Source organism: Taudactylus pleione, unplaced genomic scaffold (assembly GCF_031769625.1).
Source record: "Taudactylus pleione unplaced genomic scaffold, aTauple2 ptg000005l, whole genome shotgun sequence".
Classification (NCBI taxonomy): domain Eukaryota; kingdom Metazoa; phylum Chordata; class Amphibia; order Anura; family Myobatrachidae; genus Taudactylus; species Taudactylus pleione.
The window spans coordinates 14,697,744-14,718,685 of record NW_028284408.1 but is presented as its reverse complement, the minus strand read 5'-3'; the positions used below and the strand labels follow the sequence as shown (position 1 = coordinate 14,718,685).

The 20,942-nt window shown below is 39.9% G+C and overlaps 1 protein-coding gene across 8 annotated transcripts in view; it reads left to right on the top strand.

The window, feature by feature from the left end:
• Nucleotides 1-20,942, top strand: part of ENOX1 (ecto-NOX disulfide-thiol exchanger 1) — a 540,470-nt gene that overhangs the window by 334,497 nt on the left and 185,031 nt on the right. For 6 of the 8 annotated variants that reach the window (XM_088442288.1, XM_088442218.1, XM_088442427.1 and 3 more), the window contains 2 exons: nucleotides 8,845-8,985; nucleotides 10,617-10,754. In XM_088442288.1, coding sequence (XP_088298414.1) covers nucleotides 8,892-8,985; nucleotides 10,617-10,754 — 232 coding nt within the window. In that variant the 5' untranslated portion in view covers nucleotides 8,845-8,891. The remainder of the gene's footprint in view (nucleotides 1-8,844; nucleotides 8,986-10,616; nucleotides 10,755-20,942) is intronic. The other 2 variants (XM_088442454.1, XM_088442463.1) reach the window with 1 other exon arrangement.

Below are 20,942 nucleotides of genomic sequence, written 5' to 3'. Positions count from 1 at the left end.
GTGCAAGTTACCGTCGAGATGCCGGCAACGGATCGGCACCTTTGCGGCCCACTCCAAGCCTAAATCCGCTGAATTTTGCTCAGAGCCCTATGGGGCTGCAAGCAAAATTCAGCAAATCCGGGCTGCCGCAAAATGCGGCCATTGCCTTGATGACTCGCACCGGCGAGATCATAACGGCTAATAGGATTGACCCCTTAGAGTTTAACTAATTCAGGTTCTGCTTATTCTATTTTTATCTCTCTCGTTCACATTTTTTTTTCTTTTTCCCCAGGTACAAGTGAGTATGTTGCTGAAATTAGTAAATATTTGTTATTTAGATAGTAGTAGGGTGAACAGGTATAGTAGTTGTATAGCTAAATAAATTAGCGAAAACCTAAATGCATTTTCTACTTCTTGCAATAATCTTCCCCCAGTCCCTCTCCACACTGCTGTGATCAGCTGTGTTGTGTTCAGCAACTGTAGTCTGGGCAGGGATTACAGTTGAGCGAGTGCTGTATCTATGCTGCTATTAACTAAACATTAAGACGTCAATTTCACACCACCTGACATTTTATTTGCATTGAATAAGTCCCATCACTCTGCAGCCCCCTTACACCCCCATCCTAAATTTGTGTTTGTTGAGAGGTGACGAGTATTATGACAGCAGAAGACTGGTGTACATATGAACACACAGGTATAATAATAAATGTAGATAAACAATGGTGCACATATGTACATACAGTAGCTTTTGGCACACATAAATACACAAGTTTGGCCATACATACCATAAATAGGGATACCTAAATATACAGCACATGCAGGTACAACACCAAAGTACTAAGCTATAGTGAGTGACAATTGCACAAAAACATGACTAAAGCTGCATACACACTATATGATATATTGTACAAATCCTATCGTGTGTATGCCGGATCCATTGTTCCCGATAGTCATTCATTGCATCGTCCCATCTGCTGTCCTTCACGTCAGATGGGACGATGCAGTGCAGTTACATGCCGCATGTGAAAATGCATTGTGACGTTGTACGCTGGATCGTGCAGTGTGTACGGCACACGTGATGTATCACTATATTGGTCACCGAGTTGCTGGGTTGCACCATTATATGTTGTAAACCCAGCTTAACACAAAGCCAGCGTATATGGTATACTAGCAAATTAGGATGATACTTGTCAAGACTCCCTTGTGAACAGGCAAATCTCCCATTTTAGTGCTTAACTGACTGCGATGTGGGTGGAGACATGACTCAAATCTTTCATCAAGTCCCACCCACCTCTGTGAACACCAAGTGTGCAGCAGCCTGATGATACAGTTACTGTAATCATACACTTTGACCTGCCAACTTGATGATGTAATCTATTATAGACAGTCTACACACAAATACACTAATATGCTGAAACACAAATAAATCTCCCATTCACGGTAACAGGCGCACAGTGCTTGTCTATGAAAACACACTTGTGCAAACATACAATATTAATAAAGCACACATAGAAATGACACTGTTTTGTTTTTTTTATATGTCACATTTTGTAGTCTATCCATTTCAATTTTATGCTGGGTACTGTGGTGTGTCCTAAGACCCTTACTTTATGAATACCTCCTAACATTTAGACATGTGAAAATGGGAGAAAATAAGCCCAGCCCCTGCTCTGCCTAAACTCCACCCAGAAACACTCACTTTGTGGAAAACCTTCTGTGGAATCTGTGACTCTTTTGGTCTCTGTGAATCGTCCTTTTAAATGCTTGTTTGTAACTTACAAACTTCTTTTTAATGTATGCTCACCACAATTTGACTTAAAAAATACATGCAGTTATTGATTATTTCTTTGCTGTAGTTAATCTGCGCACTGGGCTATTCACATGAATAAAGCTTATTGGACAAATTTTCAGATTAATATGCTCCTTCACTACACATCACCATTTAATTTGTAACCTTTGGAAATATCCCTCCTGTGTCTGTAATGGAATATATACACATTTAGGCAATGTTTCACTTATAATATGCTTTATCTGAAAGATTTTTACAAAGATCGTCTCCGTTTGGAATCATCACTGAAGTGTGCAGTGCATGAAGCTTTGATTTAGGAGTAATCCATTCTTGTAAGCTCTTTATCTTATGTTACAGGTCGACTAAAGTATGCAGCTACCTACAGTTGTACATAATACCATCAAGGGGATTCAGGTGTTTTAGATGTATTTCTTAGGGTGTTATAGTTGTATTTCAGATTTAGCTCTGATGATGTCCCTGTGTATGTGGCAATAGAATCATCACCTCCGAACGTTTGTGTTAGTTCATGTTCTTTGTAGACATTTGCCTTGAATCACTCTGATTCCCCTATCCTTTTGGACCCACACTACTCCCGGTTCTTCAACTCTTTTTCTGATCCTAGCATTAATACCCCTTTCATATTGCAAAAATAGTTCTGGATATTGCCGGGTCGAGGTGCAGTGTGAATGCGCCGCCAAACAAATTCCCGGGTTGAGCAACCTGGCATTTCAACCCTGCAGTCGAAGAGGGTTGAACACAGGAACAAGCGAGTTGAAGTACAGTGTGAACAGGCCCTACCTGGGTTATCTAATCCGGGACTCCGCAAACACCACTGATTGGATGTTCCTGGGTCTCAATGATATCAGCAGCCAGACACACAGGGAGCACACTGCAGACAACAGCAGAGGCAGCATTCTGGCAGTCTTAAATGGGTTAATACCTCTACAGTTACTACAGTGATGGCTAATTGGAGTGATGAAGAAGTGAACTGTACACTAGGCTGCCAGAAGCTGCATCACGTTCTAACTGGCTGAATAAAACAGCAGTAAAGCACAAACTCAGGGCTACACAGTGTTAATAAATCAGCCATGATTCCTGCAATTCTGTGAGCAGTCCCCACCCCTCCCTTTTGTTCCCTTTTGTGATCTTTGTGAGCCTGAAAAAGTCAATTTTTAAATGACATCCATAGGGTTTTACAGGGCTGACCCGGGTTCAGTGTGAACAGGGCCAACCCGGGAATAACCCTGGTCGAAGGTCCAGTGTGACGGGTCTGACCCTGGTCGCAGCCAGGTTAGACCAGTGTTCAAAATCCCGGGTCAGAGACAGGTTTGCGATGTGAAAAGGGTAATTTAAATTGTCTTCCTAGAACTGGAACAACAGTCAGTATTGCTCTATAGTGAAGGGACAGAAGACTTACCTTTTGAAGACTGGAGCTTGTCTTGTCATACTTGCCTACTCTTCTGGAATGTCTGGGAGAATCACAAGGAGCCTTCTCAGATTTCAAGGAGACTTCCCAGACTCTAGTGAGTAGACTAGGTGGACATGGCAGGAGTAATTTGGAGTGGTCTAGGAAGAAGTAGATTAGGCAAGAGTGAAAAGGTGGGTTTTTGATGGAAATACTGAAACATTATAGTTTGGAGGAGAGAGAGAGGAGATGGGGCACAGCATTGACGAATGAGCAGACAGGTCAACTCAAATTGAGGTGAATCTGGAGGGATTGGGTAGCCAATGAAGGGATTTACGTAGAGGTATTGTGGATGTGAAGCAATAGGACAGGAAAATAAGCCTTGCTGCTACATTCTGCACAAATTAAAAAGAGAGAGAGAGTGGAGGGCCAAAAAGAAATAGGCTGCAGTAATCAAAATGGGATATAATTAGATAATGAACCCAATTTTTGGTTACTTAAAGATCGAGAAAGGGTCACGTATTAGTAGGCTTGCCATAATATCCCTGTAATCCGGCACACATGTATTACACAGGCTCTGTGGCTAGCTAATTCAAGCCTGTATTTCACCTGGTTTTAACCAAAAACCTGTGTAAATCATAGGTTTCCTGGATTAAAGGGATATTACGGCAAGCCTGAGTATTAGGTATGTTGCGGCGAAAGAGGCTACAGTACATTGAGAGGGACTGAAGTGTGTTGAAGTTTTGAGTACAGTCAATGATGACCATGAGGTGTCTGGTATGGGGAGCAGAGGAGAGTGAGTTCTCAACTGTGAGTATTGGGGGGTTAGGTAGTGACTTCAGAAGGGGGAAAGTAAATATTAAATTTGAGGTAGCGTGGATTCATCCAAGTGCCGAAGCAGTTAGACATGCAGGATACGAAGGAGGAGAGGTAGAATTGTGTCCTCTCTACATAGCACTGTTAATAATATAAGTGGAGAGCTAAGTGAAAGATCTGTGGTGTTTCCCGCAAGAGGTGGGAAAGTGGAGGCAGGAGCTCAAGTATAGGGCTAGTGCAAATGCGATCTGATAATGATGACTGCTACTTTCACTAATGGATGGACGGGCTGTGCAGTCAAATGATGCGTACAACTTGGCATATGGGCGAATATCCATATTTAAATACGTGCAGTATTCTCTATTATTTGTCCTTATTTCACCATGGAATTTGCCCCCCTCAGAATCCTTTTGTGAATGTCCTCATTATGCAATGTACAAGATCTCATGTACAAACAATGCTTGGTTTGTTCTCAGTCATTCCGTGACTGTTTTTGTATTTATATTGCCAACCTCCTTGTTACTGTTTATACATTTGTTCATATTTTTTGTTCATGTTTTAAGACACTAGGTCCAAGGTAAGAAGTGTGCTCTCAAAGAACACTTTACATTTTAGAAAATAGGGGTTTGTCCATTTTGAGGATGTAGTATTTTTCAGAGAACATATGAGATCTTATCAGCAATCCCATTATACTAAAAGTTATGAAAGTAATAGAAAAATCTATTATCTTAAGAACTCGAGGTCTTAGGCACTTTGGATAACAAATTCCAATTCAGGCATTAAGGTCCCAATTGGGGCCTAGTCATTAGCAGGTAGTGGACCAATAATGACCTGGGCTAAATTAGGTGTTTTCCAAGATGATCTCATTTCCATCTTCAGCATGTCGTTTCTCTTCCTGTATATTATTAGGCCCTGAGCGTTTATTACATTCAGTGGCGGGCTGGGCCGGGGGGCAGGGTGCCATCTGCCCCCCGGGCCGGTACAGTTGTGCAGTACTAGGGCCCCCGCTGCACTGCATGTATTCATATGCCTGCCTCCCAGCTGTGTCAAGCTGCGGCGCAGCTAGCATAAGAAGGGACCGGCAGATACAGACAGGGTCAGGGGCGGGCTAGTCCTGTCCCATGCTCTCCTCCTCTGCCGGGCAGTGGTGGTTCTCTAGTTAAAAAGTATAATTGCCGCGGTAGAGCTGCTGCGCATGCCCAGCCCCAGCAGCCCTCCCATGGGCCTTTGCTGTTTGCTGAGCTGCATGATGCACTGCGGCAGCATGCTGAGCTGTCCCCTCCCACCGAGTCGTTCCATATCAGCTGGGGCTCTCTGCCTCTTTGCAGCCGGGGTGACACAGTCACAGCATCCTCTTCTGTGGCCCTTCTCTGAGAGGCAGGGCGGAGTGCACGGTCCAGCCTGTCCTTGGCTCCGCTCCTGTCCCCGGCCCGCTACATCCGCTCCTGTCCCCGGCCTGCTCTGTCTCCTGCCTGCACAAGAAGAGACTATATAGCTCAGTGTGCAGAGAGGAGCTCCTGCCCTGGAATTTCCCATCCTGGAGGAACCACCCCCAGCCACAGCGAGCCTGGCAAAAGGAAGTTAAAATAGTGCTTCCAATATATAAAGGGGGGGCGGGTTAGCAAAAAATATATAAGGAGTTGGGGAGCTGGTGGGTGTGTGTAAAATATATAAGGGGTGAGAGATGATATGTATAAAAGATATTGGTATAAAATAAGGAGTAAGGGAGATAATGGGTATAAAATATATACATAGTGGAAGGTGATGGGTATGGAACACATAAGGGGGATTACACAAAACTATAAAATATGTAAAAAGGGTAAGAGTATATGGGGCATAAAATGACTAAATATACAGTAAATACTGGACAGGGTGGGCCATAAAATCATTAAAAAAAAAAAAAAAATATATATATATATATATATATATATGGAAAGTGTAGGGTAGGGGTATTTATTACACATATATGTGTAACAGACTAGGATGTGCAACTGTGATAAAAGAAATAACATGATTGACACTCTCCGGTTTCCATGAAAAGGATATATTATAAAAAGCTTGATGTCTTTTATAATACAGAATATCTTTTTCATGAAATCTGAAGTGCCAATCGTGTTTATTTCTGTATTTACAGATGCACACGCTTGATTTTTTTCCATGCTATGTGTCATTTTATTGTTATGTGTAATGTGTTTTAATTTTTAAGACAGTTCATCCACTTATGGTCACTACATTGCCTTGAGCACAATCTCCTTTTGTATATTGTGATTGTCAATTAAGCAGGGTACACACTGAGATGATGTTGTTACGATTTGGCCGATTTAGCCAAATCGTAATGACATTTTGTGAAGTGTGTATGCACAATATGTGCGCTCCCACAGACGCATGTGATGTCAATACTGCTCTAATGTGCCCCCGTTGGGACGACACAATGTCTGGGTACACATCGTCAAGTATGTACCCACCTTTAGACAATATGGCATATTCGTCCATTTTATATTTTCATTTTTTATTAGTTAAATGCCTCTCAGACCTCCTCACATGCCACTTTTTTGCCATCTGAACCCTCCTCAGTCCCCTTTATAAACTGGTTCTGTTTCATAACATAACCTGGTATGTAATATTGTCTTACTGTGGGTGACAGCCTAAACACATATTATAAGATTTTTTTCCCCCCACAGAAGGTAGTATCTGGAGATGGTGTTATCCTATCGGGGCCAAGTTCACAGTGTGCTTGTAGGGGCCACTTGCTTGTGTTTGCCCCCTAGGCTGAAAGTTGCCAGCCAGCCCCTGATTACATTATTAGTGTTTCCAACAGGATCTTAAATATTTGTATATTTTATTTGTTTTGTGGTGTTCATCGTATCTTGTATTATTGTGGGTTGACCTATATAAATGTATTGTGATCCACAGAATATTTTGTGCTGGGTAAAAGTGTTCTTAGTGAAAAATAGAAGCCTGAAATTGTAAGTTATTTGTATGATTAAAAATAATTAGCAGTATATGGCTTTTATATATTTAATATGAAGTGGTAATTTCATGCATTCTGCAAACCCAAAATTGTGCCCGTTCTGGGAACAATGACAACATTGGAAATACAAATTTCTGGCAGTAGTGATTATTATGAGCACATTGACTATTCATTGTGTTGTGGGTCATGAAATGCTGCTTGCCATGCTTGTTAGTGTACCATTGCTTTTATTTGTCATTTTGCCCTTTAGTCAAAGCTCTCTCTTTCCCTGGAAGTTTTTGTGTCATAACAGCACAACCTCAAATATTTTATTTTTGTCGATCCTTCAGAAAGAGATCTCAAAAGGCAGGCGTTCCAGCATGATGTCCTCATTATTATTCTTTATATGTATGGCGCCAGAAGGCGTCTGCAGCGTCTTACAAAGAACAGATACCAGCAGTATGAACAAAACAAGGAAAAAGTGACATACACTACAGAACTTTGCCCCAGACAAGGTTTATAAACTTTGCTGCATCAACAGTCATAATACCCAAGTGATCAGCAGGGCAGCAGAAGCTTTGTAGGAAGCGAGGGAAGGAAAAGCACATGAGGGAAGATGGCCCTGCTCGTGAGCGCTTACAGTCCAAAGGGGAGGCTCATACTGTATTGTAATATGACTGGCTCAAACTCCAATTTTCTCGAATTGTATATGCATTTTATGCTTGTATTTGCAAATGAGCAAAATCTGCAATATTATTGTACTTCCTTTTAAGGTTAAGCATGATTATTTAGATACAGTAGATCATAAAACATTACATAGACTATAAGTGCCCACATGCTACAGGGGTGGTATTTCTGCATGACCGTGAGACAGCCAATGCTGTAAGAAATTGTATCACAGGCATCAAACTGAACTACCAGATACACCGTAAAGCTGACCTCAAAGGCATGCCAGTTTTGTAATAGCTGACCTATCCGAATATACTTAATTAACTACCAAAATGACCAGGGAATTCTCATCGTGGGAGTCCAGCTTAAATTTATGTCAGAATACATGATCCTTAACAGTTAAATATTAATAATGTATTTCCAATTAAAATACATATGCAGCGGGTATTGGTGCAAGAACTGTACGTACAAAAATATATCTAAGCAAGCAAAAATAATTGAAGTCCGTGTGCAAATCTGCAATAGGTATAGTCTATGGAAGAGACCATATAGCAGCTCCACATGACAGGGGAGGGCAGAAAGCTCCTAGATATACAATTGCAAAAATACTTACAGAATATAAAGTGCTGATAGGGACTAATTAATGTGCAATATAAAGTTTTCTTATTTTCACAAAATTATTTCATTTTTAATTAGACTCTATCAGGTCTTTATATTTTCTCTGTATTTTTGTAGTCTAAGAAAGCAATAGCCTCTAATATCTGTAAAGCTGGGTACACACGTCTATATATCGTGAGAAGTGTGTACACCCGATATGTTTGTGAATGACGTTCACAGATCTATCAGGTCGGCCCTGCAGCACAGCCGATGCAGATATATTGGTGCATCTGGCTGTGTGTACGGACGACCCCTCGACTGCCTGTACATTGGCTGCAGAGACCACTGACATCACAACTGGGCGGGCAAATGTAAATGCCCGCCAGGTTCATGTTGTCAGGCCAGACACATCGAGCGACCGATTGGTAAATCTGTACTGTATAGCTTACAAATCAGCCGCTCTGATAGTGGATAGGTCTATACCAGGCATTACACTTTATAGATTGAAATGTCTGTTATGTACGTAAACAGTTGAATGACATTTTCCTTTATGCTGTTAATATGTACTTACTGCTATAATGTTATTTTATCCCTCTCAGTTAATTTTAATGTAATGTTGTTGTTTATTTTTCTTTTTAGAACTGAATGAGTTGATTGTGGACTCCTTAATTAGCAAAAAGACTTTCATGTCTCAAAGTGATAACGATGCACTAAGAGCTGTATCCATAGTTAAAAGCACTGAGCAGCTGCAAATAGACCCTGCAAAAACAATGGCTACAGGTAAGAAGTCCAACTGAGCTACACAATGATGATGCTTATAACTCCACTCATTTGCCCACAATTAGCTAGAAAATTCCATTAATTAAGCTTCAGCTTTGAAGATTTTCTGCAATGCACATTCCAATTTACAGTTCTCAAAGCTCTATAGAAAATAAATATTTTTAATGTAAAACTTCTATAGAGTACTATTTTTCAGAGCCAACTGAAAGAATGTTAATTACTAAACTTTACCCCATCGTCAAAATCAGAATAAGATGGAAGCTGGAAAATTCTGACTGCAGCGAAAGTGGTCTCAGCCCATACAGGGGATCACCCTTAGGGTGCTAGATCCTACATGGACAACTTAGACCCGGCAACAGGCAATATTAGTAGATAATAAATACATGCAAATAACCCAAGCTTCCCTTCTTTCAACACACTTTTTTCGGTGACCTAGCGCACAACTTTGAGGTCAAGAGAAAACATTTATTTGCGACAGTTCTTTTTGCCATCTACAAAGTTGCCAGAGTATTTGGCTCTAGTGGGCATGTGCCGTGTAAGATTTGTGGATGAGCCCAACCAAAATATTTGCATACAGATGTGTCCTCATACACCTAGCCTCAATACTCCATGTTGTGTGAGACCCTTGGCATGAGTAAGCGATGTAGCGCCTTATTTACATTAGACTTAGACGCACACAGATATACAAGGATCGTAAATCACATTTATAAGGGCAATATAGTGCAGGTGTTTTGTCACATCTTAATGTGACTAAGACGCATATTCGAATGAAAAAGACACTTGGCGCAAGCAGAGTCGCATGGGACCTAGCGTTGGCTCGACTACAGCAATAGTATATGAGGACACATCTGTATTCCAGTCTATACCAGCACAGGAAACCATTTTACCTTGTACTCTTCAATTCTCAAGCAAGGAGCAATGCTGCCTTTAAAACACTAAATACCACTTCAGATTTCTTTTGTTATAAAAAATATCATTCTTTAAGTGACCAAATACTGTATGTTCACTTCGGTAGCAGTGTTTTGTTTTGTATATTCTTCAGTGCTTTGCAATTTTTTATTTCTTGTATCTTAAACTGTAATTTCCCGACCACAAAGAGGTAGTGCACATATATAATTTAGTTAGAAGCCAATTAACCTTTCAGTTTGTCTTTGGCCATTGGGAAGAAATCAGGGCACCCGGAAGAACCTCTCACAAGCATGAGGAGACTCCACACAGGTATAACCCTGGTCAGAATGAAGCCCATGGTCCCAGCACTATTAAGCAGCATTGCTCATTGCCGTTACACACCTATGTAACACTAAGTAGAAATTCAGGATAAATCATGGACAGAGAACTGCAGCTCTGAGGGTTTATATGGTATAACTAGCTGCATGCTATCAAAATAGCAGGTCCTTATTTGTACTTATTGTACTTAAAAATAGGACAAAGGGTAAAAAAGTACATTATATTACATGTGTTTATCTGTCACAGACAGTTTTTCTAGTGTTAAATAAGAGTTTATATTAATAATGACAGTGTGTGACATTTGTAAGTGTTAAAATACCTGTTAAACCAGAGATTACTGTTAAAAACTTTTTCATTTCAGTCTCTGAAGAGCCTGGTAACTAATTGTGTGTTTCCTTGTGCAGCAGCTGATGCTGTGGGAAGTATTGCTATAGACGCCACACACCTCACCATGTCAGTGACAGACCCGACGGCCTGGGCCACCGCTATGAACAATCTTGGGATGGTCCCTGTAGGACTTGCTGGCCAGCAGCTGGTTTCAGGTAGGAACTCCAATTAATGAAATAACTGTACCAGGCTCTGCAGTGACACTTCATGTATTTATACTTTTTCTCTCACTGCTTGGATACAGTGAGCTAATAAACACTACGTGGTGTAAAACAGCCCAGCGGCTCAGACACAGACCTTCAGGGCACAATGTTATGAAGAACAGTCAGTACCTCCAGCCTTGTTAGCTGCTGGGGTGGGAGGATATGGTGAAGGTGATTAGTCCTTTGTAGGAGCATTTCTAGGCTTGCTGGCAGAGGAGAAACACGGACATTGGCTGAAACCTCCTGCCAGGAGCACTGAGCTCTGTGTGCTGCCGGGAAAGCACATACAAGATAACAAGGGATTAGAATAAACCCCATGCTTTGCAGAGAAAAGCACACATTATTTTCCTAATTAGCACCTATATAAAGCTTCTGTGCATGTTAGCTACATTTTCCCCTCATATTGTTAGTAAAATTATTTAGGGAATGATTGCAAGGTCCTGGAACACATACTGTATTACAACTAAACATTGTGTAATATGAAACAGGTTCTGTTGTACACTGTACATTCATCTGTGACTTGGCACAGAGATATATGCTCTAAATTGCACCTCAAGGGATGAACAATGAACTAATCTGACAGGGGATCTCTCCCTTAGGATAGATATATATATATATAAGTGTGTGTGTGTATATATATATATATATATATATACACACACACACACTTATATATATATATAGACACTTATATACTTTTGGGGGTTGTATTTTTATAGGAAATGTTAAAGTACGGACATGGCATTGAACCATCAATACTTAAATGCAGGCTTCGACCTGTATTATGCACCGTATTTCTGTTCTGTATGGAAAGTATAATAAGGTCACACTGACTGCTTTTTCACAGAAATCTTTCTTCCACTGTAGCAGCAATAATCCCAAATCAGAACCATGCTTTGCTGAGTGAAAACAGGTGTTAGAAATATCGAGAGATCTATTCATGTTGTGTTGGTAAAACTAATCTCACAGCTACACCTAACGGGATGATATCCTATTTAACCTGTGCCTAACTGTACTATTCACATTATTTATACTTATCAGTGCTATTTTTCAGCAGGAACTCAGTTCCTTACTGAAACTCTCAATAACTATGACGTAATGTCCTGGGCCAAAATGTCTTTTCCATAAGATAAGTATTATTTGAAAGGCCCTTATGAGTGTCTTTTCTAAATACTGTATATATGTATGTATGTGTATGTATATATATATATATATATATATATATATACACACACATATATATATATATTAATTATACTGTGTGCGTGTGTGTGTGGATAGATATATATATATATATATACACATTATATATATTTGTGTGTGTATATATACACACACACACACACACACACACACAGATCAAGCGGACTGGCACTCTTCTGTAAAAAACAACTTGCTCATGGTGCCCTCAGAATGGATGAATATTCAGAAAGGACAAAAAACTGCGGCACTCGTAGACTGGTGTTAAGGTGTTAAAGAAATATATTAAATGGTGTCACAAAAAATCCAACATTTCGGAGCTCTGTGGCTCCTTTGACAAAGGAGCCACAGAGCTCCGAAATGTTGGATTTTTTGTGACACCATTCAATATATTTCTTTAACACCAGTCTCCGAGTGCCGCAGATTTTTGTCTCTCTCTCTCTGTATATGTGTGTGTGTGTGTGTGTGTGTGTGTGTGTGTGTGTATTTATATATATATTTATATATATATATATATATATATATATATATATAAATGTATATCTAGCTGAAGTACCCGGCGTTACTAAGTTTGTGGTGCCGTCCATATCCATCCAGTGGGAGGCCCAAAACAGGCTCCCCGGGTCAAACTTCTGTCCAGGGTACACCAACAGGAGGTCCGTCCGGGACCCTAAACCCCCTAAAACCTGGCCAGGATCCAACTGGATCACCTCGCGTTGGTTTCATCCCAATCGGTGCAGGGGTATATCTTCAAGTTAAGTTTTATTATGTGTTGTCTTCCAAATACATCCAGTGGTAGGCCCAGAACAGGCTCCTTGGGTCAACATTCTGCCCCAGCGTACATCATTACATTCTATATGTAACAGCTCCAGGTAATTGTCCATCTCCTATGCAACACAACTTACGGAACGATGCGACAAACGACCATTGTGCACGCGCAATTGGTAGTACACTCTGCATAATACATACGATATATCTTTCTGATCCATGTCAGGGTCCTATATCGTACAATATATTGTATAGTGTGTACCCAGCTTAAGGAAATATAGAAAATATCTACTACATGTTAAGGAACTTTTTTAAAAAAAGTAAAAAATAATATACAAACAGCGTGTGTATACATACAAACACACACACATTATGATTATTATCATTCATTTATATGGCGCCACAAGTGTTCCGCAGCGCCTTACAAAGTACATAAACAAATAGGTGACCAATGACTAACAGAACAAGACAATACAGGACAAGGACATGGATAATATACATTGCTACATTAGCAACCATAACACCCAGATAAACAGCCGAGCATAAGCAACAAAGTGTTAGGTGCCCTAGTGGTGAGTAAGAAGTAGATGAAAGTAAAATATATGTGTGTAAAATTCACAATCTGCGAGTGCCACAGAGCAGTCGTGTGTGTGATATATAGACAGACAGACGACTCGCACTCCATATAAACTATACCTTAAACCTGGATGCCCTCCCTGGAATCATTCAGACTCCAATACTTCCAACATAGGACGGCACTCCCTGGATTTGAAAAAAGTTCAGACAGACGCCAGCTGTATCATCAACGTTTCAGGATATCCTGACGATAGATGTGATAATACATCTGAAACGTTGATGATACAGTTGGTGTCTTTCTGAACTTTTTTCAAATCCGTGGAGTGCCGCCCTGTGTTGGAATTATTATATAGATAGATAGAGATATATGTATACAATTAGAGGGAGATGCTTTATCCAACAGTTTGTAAGAAATTATTTCAGTAATACATGTTTTGCTTACTCACCAGAGTGCAGTCTCCCTTTCCTTAATAGGGCATGCTGCTGGTTGCACCTCATCTCATAGGCAGAAGATCAGTGTTGAAGGCTGGCTACAGGGGTGGAGGGAGAAAGGGGGCTGCCTACTGGGGTGTACAGATGCTGGCTACTGGAGTGCACACTGGGGAAGGGGTTAGGAGGCTGGCTACAGGGATGCACACTATATGGGGGGTAGTGTTGGACTGGCTGGTTATAGGGGGTGCTCACTGCAGGGGAAGGGGTGGAGGTTGTCTATATCAGCTCTCACTGTGGGGGAGGGGTCTGACTACATCAGCTCACATGAGGGGGAAGGGGTAGACTGCCTGGCTATAGATGTGCACAATGCTGGGGGGGCTGGCTGGATACAGCAGCTCACACAATGTCACGGCACGGGGGAGGAGCAAGAAGTGGAGCCGCGCTGCTGTGGTGACCGGTCTCTGGGATGGCAAGTTGTGATGTGTCCGCACAGGTACAAGCAACATAGATAGATAGCCCATGGCTGCAGAGGTGCTTCCAGGCTGCCAGGCCAAATGCATCGAAAGAGGACCGGCAGCGGCCCAGTCAGCATACTCCCCTCGGCTTAACCCGCCCCTGTAAGGCAATGACTGAGAGGAGTACTGTAGCTACCGGCCACCGCTACCCACAACCGAAATTACATCACGCGTCGTGAAGTCCTTTGGTCCAGGCCCCGCCCCAACTAAATCGCACATGCGCAGTGCTGAGTTTTGATGGGGCAGTGGGGGAAACCGGGGGATCCTGTATACTTTTTGGGGTAACAGGAGCTCTCAGCTTATAGCGGGAGGGTAGGTTAACATGCATCACACACAGTTCCTGAACCTATTTTTACAGAAAAATAGCCCTACTTACTATGCTTTCTAGTGCAAATAAATTGTTTGTAGAGCTAAATTGGTTCCCATTGAAAAGACTTGAAGCTGTAGATAAGTCACTTTGGAAAATGAAAAATAATTTATGAACAAAACAAGTGTGATACAAGAACAGGACATGAACTAATGAATTGCATAATGTGTAAAACGCCTAATTCTTCTTAGTAGACTGTACAGACTAAAATGAGTGCAAATATGGGTAGTTACTGTATGTTTGGTCATTGTCTGTTATAAGTGGTGTTACAAAGAGTGACTCCTTCAGATGATGGTTAAGGAGAGTGTGTGTATTTATATATATATATATATATATATATATATATATATTTATATTAACATGAGCATATAAGTGACCGTTTACAGTAGTAATCTGGAGATCATGCAGTAAAGCAGACGTATTAATTAACAGTTTTACAGTTTCGTGCTGAGCCTGCTTGAGCCATCTGTTGCTACGGACCAGTGGGAGATGAAAGGAAGAACTTTATTTTAAGCACTTATAAAAAAAAAGTATTTTGGTGAGACTGCTCCTGCGCTATTGGTAGCCATGGTGTACAATTTATATGTGATTTTTAAAATACTATTCATATTATTCTTGCTGATTTTTAGGACCTATCCTCCATAAGATCCTGAAGGAGTGTTCCTGTTCCAAGTAGTATGTGCAAGAGCACACTGTAGACACTAAATACATATTTAACACCCCAACACATATTTGTGTTATAAATTGTAATATTAATTTTCTGTACAATCTTGATCAAATTGTGTATGTCTATCTACATGGAGAATGGAGATGTTGGTGTACCCTGCAACATTGGATTTGAGTGCAGCCTTACCGTCATAATGACCAGTATCCTGGATCTGGTGACTTGTGTCATTGTGATCCACCCCAAGCTGCATGCTGGCACAAATCAAGCTCTCCCGGAGAGAAGGCAGGAAAAGTAGGAAACTGTGAGAGAAATGCATAAAAGAAAATGTCTGTGCATTTCAGCACACACTTATAATATTTCTGTTGCAGGACTCTGCATAGTTTCTACAGAAGCTTTAAGTCTGCTTGCTGATTTTTTTATTTCTTTAAGTAGCAGTCCTGGCCTGTTTGCATCTTTTGTATGTGGGGGGATTTTTCAGATGGGGCATTTTGTCCTATGGTATGTTAAGGTGTTGCACTGATCCTGCAACTTGGTAGAAGCTACAACTTCCATCTTCCATAGGCTTTCTGCCTGAATTGGCTATTGGGCATACTCAGCAAGCAGACAGCTGCGATATCTAAGATTGAACCTTCAAAGCTCCGCTGCCATCTATTAAAAAGTGTTACTGTAGACTAGGGGTGGGCATTTAGCGTCCCTCCAGCTGTTGTTAAACTACAGATTCCAGCATGCATTGCAACATTTTTAGCATGGCCAAATAGCAAAACTGTGGCAGGGCATGCTGGGATGTGTAGTTTTCACAACATCTGGGGAGCGCTTATTGCCCACCCCTATTATAGACCCTTCCCCAGCCTCTGTCAGTTCTGTAATATAATACTGGCACATTATTGTTGCTGAGCCATTGGAAGAATGGCTGGGCAGAGCATTCTCCAGGGCTCCAGCTTGAACGAGGGACCATGTACAGTAGAAAGGTATTTTCCCAGATGGTAATGCAGCTCTAAGCAAGGAACATTTTGTAGATCACAGTTCCTTTAATCTGTAGCAAGCATAATGTATAAATAATATTCTGCATCTTATATATTGAATTTATACCACTAAAGGATCTATGGAACAGTATTGCACATGCCACAAATATTCGCTCTAATCCACTACAATATATTATTTTCACAAATATCTTATGGAAAATAGTTCTTCAAACAGGAGCTGGGAACAGGTGTTCTATATAAACTTATATAATATATAACCCGGGGAATGAGTTGGTCCTTTAGAATAACAGATTATATATTCATTACATTTCCAGATTTCTATAGGTCTTTAATATGCCACCCTGAAAGAAAGTCAAATAACTAGGTATGAATGCAGAAGTAATGCTATGTCCGCAATCCAGTTATCACTGCAGAGTGCCTGGTTTAGCATTGTGATCTGAGTAAGGGAAAAGCAGCATCAGTTTAGTTAATAAATGGAATGGATGGGGGAGATGTAGGCATAAACCGAAGTAGCTCAGAAATTGAATGTCAGAAATCACAGCTTGAACATCAGCATTGTGATTAATGTTCTTTTGGGCAAAAGTCGTACTGCAGATGCAGGATTTAATCATATTCATAAGACTGTACAATGTTTTTATAACACAAGACAGCGCAGATGAATGATGTTGATAAACATTGTATCTGAACCTGAGACACACCGTTCACAGAAAGTTTTCCTATTACCAAAAATACTGTCAAATTGTATTTTTCATGGCTGATACAATCTCGCACACCTTCCTGATTGGGGGAAACAATAAAACTGTATTTCCTAGGAAACATTAAAGTGTCACTTTTTTTGTATCTCTGCTGTTTTTGGTGGTGCTAGTGGGAAAGGTTTATTTAAAAATGTTAGATTGCCTGAAGTCACTACTGTTCCAGAATATACATTAAATAAAAGTAGGATTGCAAATTAAGAAACCTTTTCTCTTCAAAACCAACAATAACTAGAAATACCAACAGCCATAAAATAATATATATATTTTTAACTATTACCAGTTATTTATATAGCGTACTCATACTATGCAGATAATATTTCAGTCATTCACATCAGTCCCTGTGCCGGTGGAGCTTACAATCTATATCTTCTGCCACATGGGCACACTTATCCACCAGGGTAAATCTTTTCTTTTTTCACAAACCAAATAATCTACCAGTATGTTTTAAGAGTGTTGGAGGAAACCAGTATATATAAATATGAGAACAGCAGAACCTTGGGGCCGTATTCAATTAGACGCGATATTCGCGGAAAATTATCGCGGATCGGGGCTTTTCGCATGGCGGAAACTTATCTCCGTGTTTAATTCCAGCCAGGTATCGCGTACGCGGAAAGTCAATGCAATGTAATAGGCGAAAAAGATCCGCCTCTGAATAGCAGGAGAAAAGAAGTGCAACATTTTTATTTTGGGGTGTAAATGTGGGGAAACCACCCCAAAAAAGTACTTTCATTTTGTGGGGGGGCAACTTCAAAAACTATCAAAATAAGGTTCTCGGGGAGCTCTAAGAAGGGGCCAAGTGTTATTGGGATTGCAGGTGCTTGTATGAGGGATGAATTTCACTTTTATTAAAACTTCACTTTACAGACATAAAAATATGCTAGCACCCATTTTCAGGTACCCCAAATGTGACAGGACTACTTATTTTTACCAAAAAATACTGCTTCATAATATTCTTCACCACTTGTGCAAAGACGCTAATAAGAAGCTATTTAAACTACTTAAGTACCCCAAATAGCTTAATTAGGGCTATTCGGGCACATCTACATTGATCCCCAATGTTAGTGCATCTTTTTGGGGGGTTCTACCTGATTTCCCCATTGCAGACAGCACTTTCCGCCTCTTCTGACTTCGCGGCTTGCCGTTTTCGCATGGTTTGGAATTGAATACGGCAAATAGCGGGGGTGCGCACGTTAAGTTTCCGCGTCCAAAATACACGATGTAGGCGGAAAGTTGGGCAGGCGAAACTTTTTTCGCGGTCACGAAACTAATTCAATGCGGCCCTTGGTCGTAAAGGCAGATATCTCTTTTAACAAGCCTATCTAGAGTTATTTTTCATATTACCACCATGCTTGTAGGTGTTCCTTTCACAATCTCAAGTATGGCACACCTTTCTTGGGAGGCAAAAAATGTAGGCAAGTATGATAAAGGATTAATCATTACTGTTAAGTCCTTAAATGAAAATTGTCCTAAAATAAGTATATGCTCCATAGACATATATATTTTTGTATATTTTCCTTATTTCACAGTTCTTGTCAGTTGTTTGTATACATCCATGAACAGCGGAACATTTATACACCTACTGTGACATACAATCCCTAACACACCTCCATCCCTTAGTATTCATACACTACAACACACTGGTGCCTTTTTATCTACTTACACTGCAGCTGTAAGCTGAAATGCACTCTCTTCATCTGCTATTCTATTGTAAATACCTATGATACCTGCAGTACATCAATTGCACTGTTCTAACTTTGTGTTTTAGTTCTTAGTATATCCCTGTAAAAGGATATATATCCTGTTTGAAATTTTCTCTCACAGCAGCTTACCAAGCTTAAGAGCCTAGGGATATTGTACAGTATTTGAACTGTGATATTCACACAGGGATGTTGACTTAACAATCCCTTTTTGCTAAAATATTGTGTTCATTCTTACTTTAAAATTAACCCTCAGAATAGAATTCTCAGCCTCGGCCATATCCACATGTTTCTTTTCAGAGGCATTTGCAATTCTAGTGATTGTGTAACTGGGTTACTGGCCAGCTTTTAGATGGGGAGGTTTCATATACAGTTTCATTCTTTAGTACATGACTTCTGGAACATTCCCTTGCAGGTGGGGGCAGTGATAAGATTACAGAGAGGGTTTATTGCTGTTTTAAGCTTGTGCATCCCTGGCGCCCACACAAATATCAATTATGCTCTTCTCGGTGGCATAAAATATTTAGCCATTATACAGTCAGAATCACAATGTTCCCAAATCAAGACGTTTCATATTATTATTAATCTGGATAGACACCACATTCTCTAAATGTTATGAATATATATATATATATGTATAGAATATATATCAGAGTTTTACAATCAAGATTATACAATCAAATAATGAACATGTCAATAAAAACATTTTTAAAAAATGAGGGAGAGGGGATTGAAATAAGTTTGTTCATGAAACTAGAGGAACATATCGGACCTACACAAATACAGGATATGTAAAAGTATATTATAAACTATGAAACGAAGACAAACATGTAATCTATAAAGAATAGTTTTGAAGTTGGAAATGTGGGGCCCGGGCTAGTGGTGAAGGGCAATTTCAGATAAAAGTCTCAACATATTACCTCGATCAATTAAAATTTACAATGTCATTTTACCAAAAATAATGGCAATGACATGTTAAAGTATTGTAAAACCATTTGACACTAGTGCAGAAAAAAACCAGTTCACAAAAATATATAAGACAAAATAGATCAAGCAGCCACTATAAATGTAGGTTATTTCTTGCACTGCGTTTCAGTTGGAAATATTATTCTAATCTCTTTATAGATCACCAACTGAATATCTAGTCATTGTGATATCACATACATTGAATCCAATATGGACATATAAAGTAACATTATAATAATTATTGAAACTCTATTTACAGTATAGGAACAATGTACAGACATAAATATTTAAATATTTTTCACATGTAAACAGTAAATGTAAAATAATAAAACATTATCTTAAATATAAATGTTTGGGGCCAGATGTCAAATTTTCTGGACTGATACACTAGAAACAGGGGTCAGCAATCCCCGCCGTGAGTGCCAGACGTGGCACACTAAACAGCTTTAAATGGCAGGCATAAGATTTATCAGCCTGGACCAATATGTAACTGCCAATCTTAAATTGAGGACTTCATATTTTAGAAGTAAAAGAGTTATTATTGTTTGTTCTCCACATGTCCTCAGAAGGTGCTCTGTTGGATCTGGCACCAAAATGTTAGTAGAAGTTGCTAGGTGGGGCCTCCATGGCTTGGACTTGTTTTTTCTAGTACATCCCACAGATACTCCATTCCTCAAACCATTCCTGAACTCTTTTTGCAGTGTGCCAGAGCACATTATCCTCCTGAAAGAGGCCACAGGTTGAGTCTCTCATATCCAAATATTCCGAAATACGGAATATTCCGAAATACGGAATATTTTTAGCATGACTGAGAAAGTAAAACCTTTGCTTTCTGATGGTTCAATGTAAACAAACTTTGTTTAAAGCACAAATTATTAAAAATATTGTATAAAATAACATTCAGGCTGTGTGTATAGGGTGTATATGAAACATAAATGAATTTCATGTATGTACACAAACTTTTTTTGATGCACAAAATTATTTAAAAATATAGTATAAAATGACATGCAGGCTGTGTGTATAAGGTGCATATAACACATAAATGCATTCTGTGTTTAGATTTGGGTCCCATTCCCAAGATATTTCATTATTTTATGCACGTATTCCAAAATACGGAATATTCCGATATCCAAAATACCCCTGGTCCCAAGCATTTTGGATATGGGAGACTCAACCTGTATCATGGAATATTGTTGCCATGAAGGGGTGTTCTT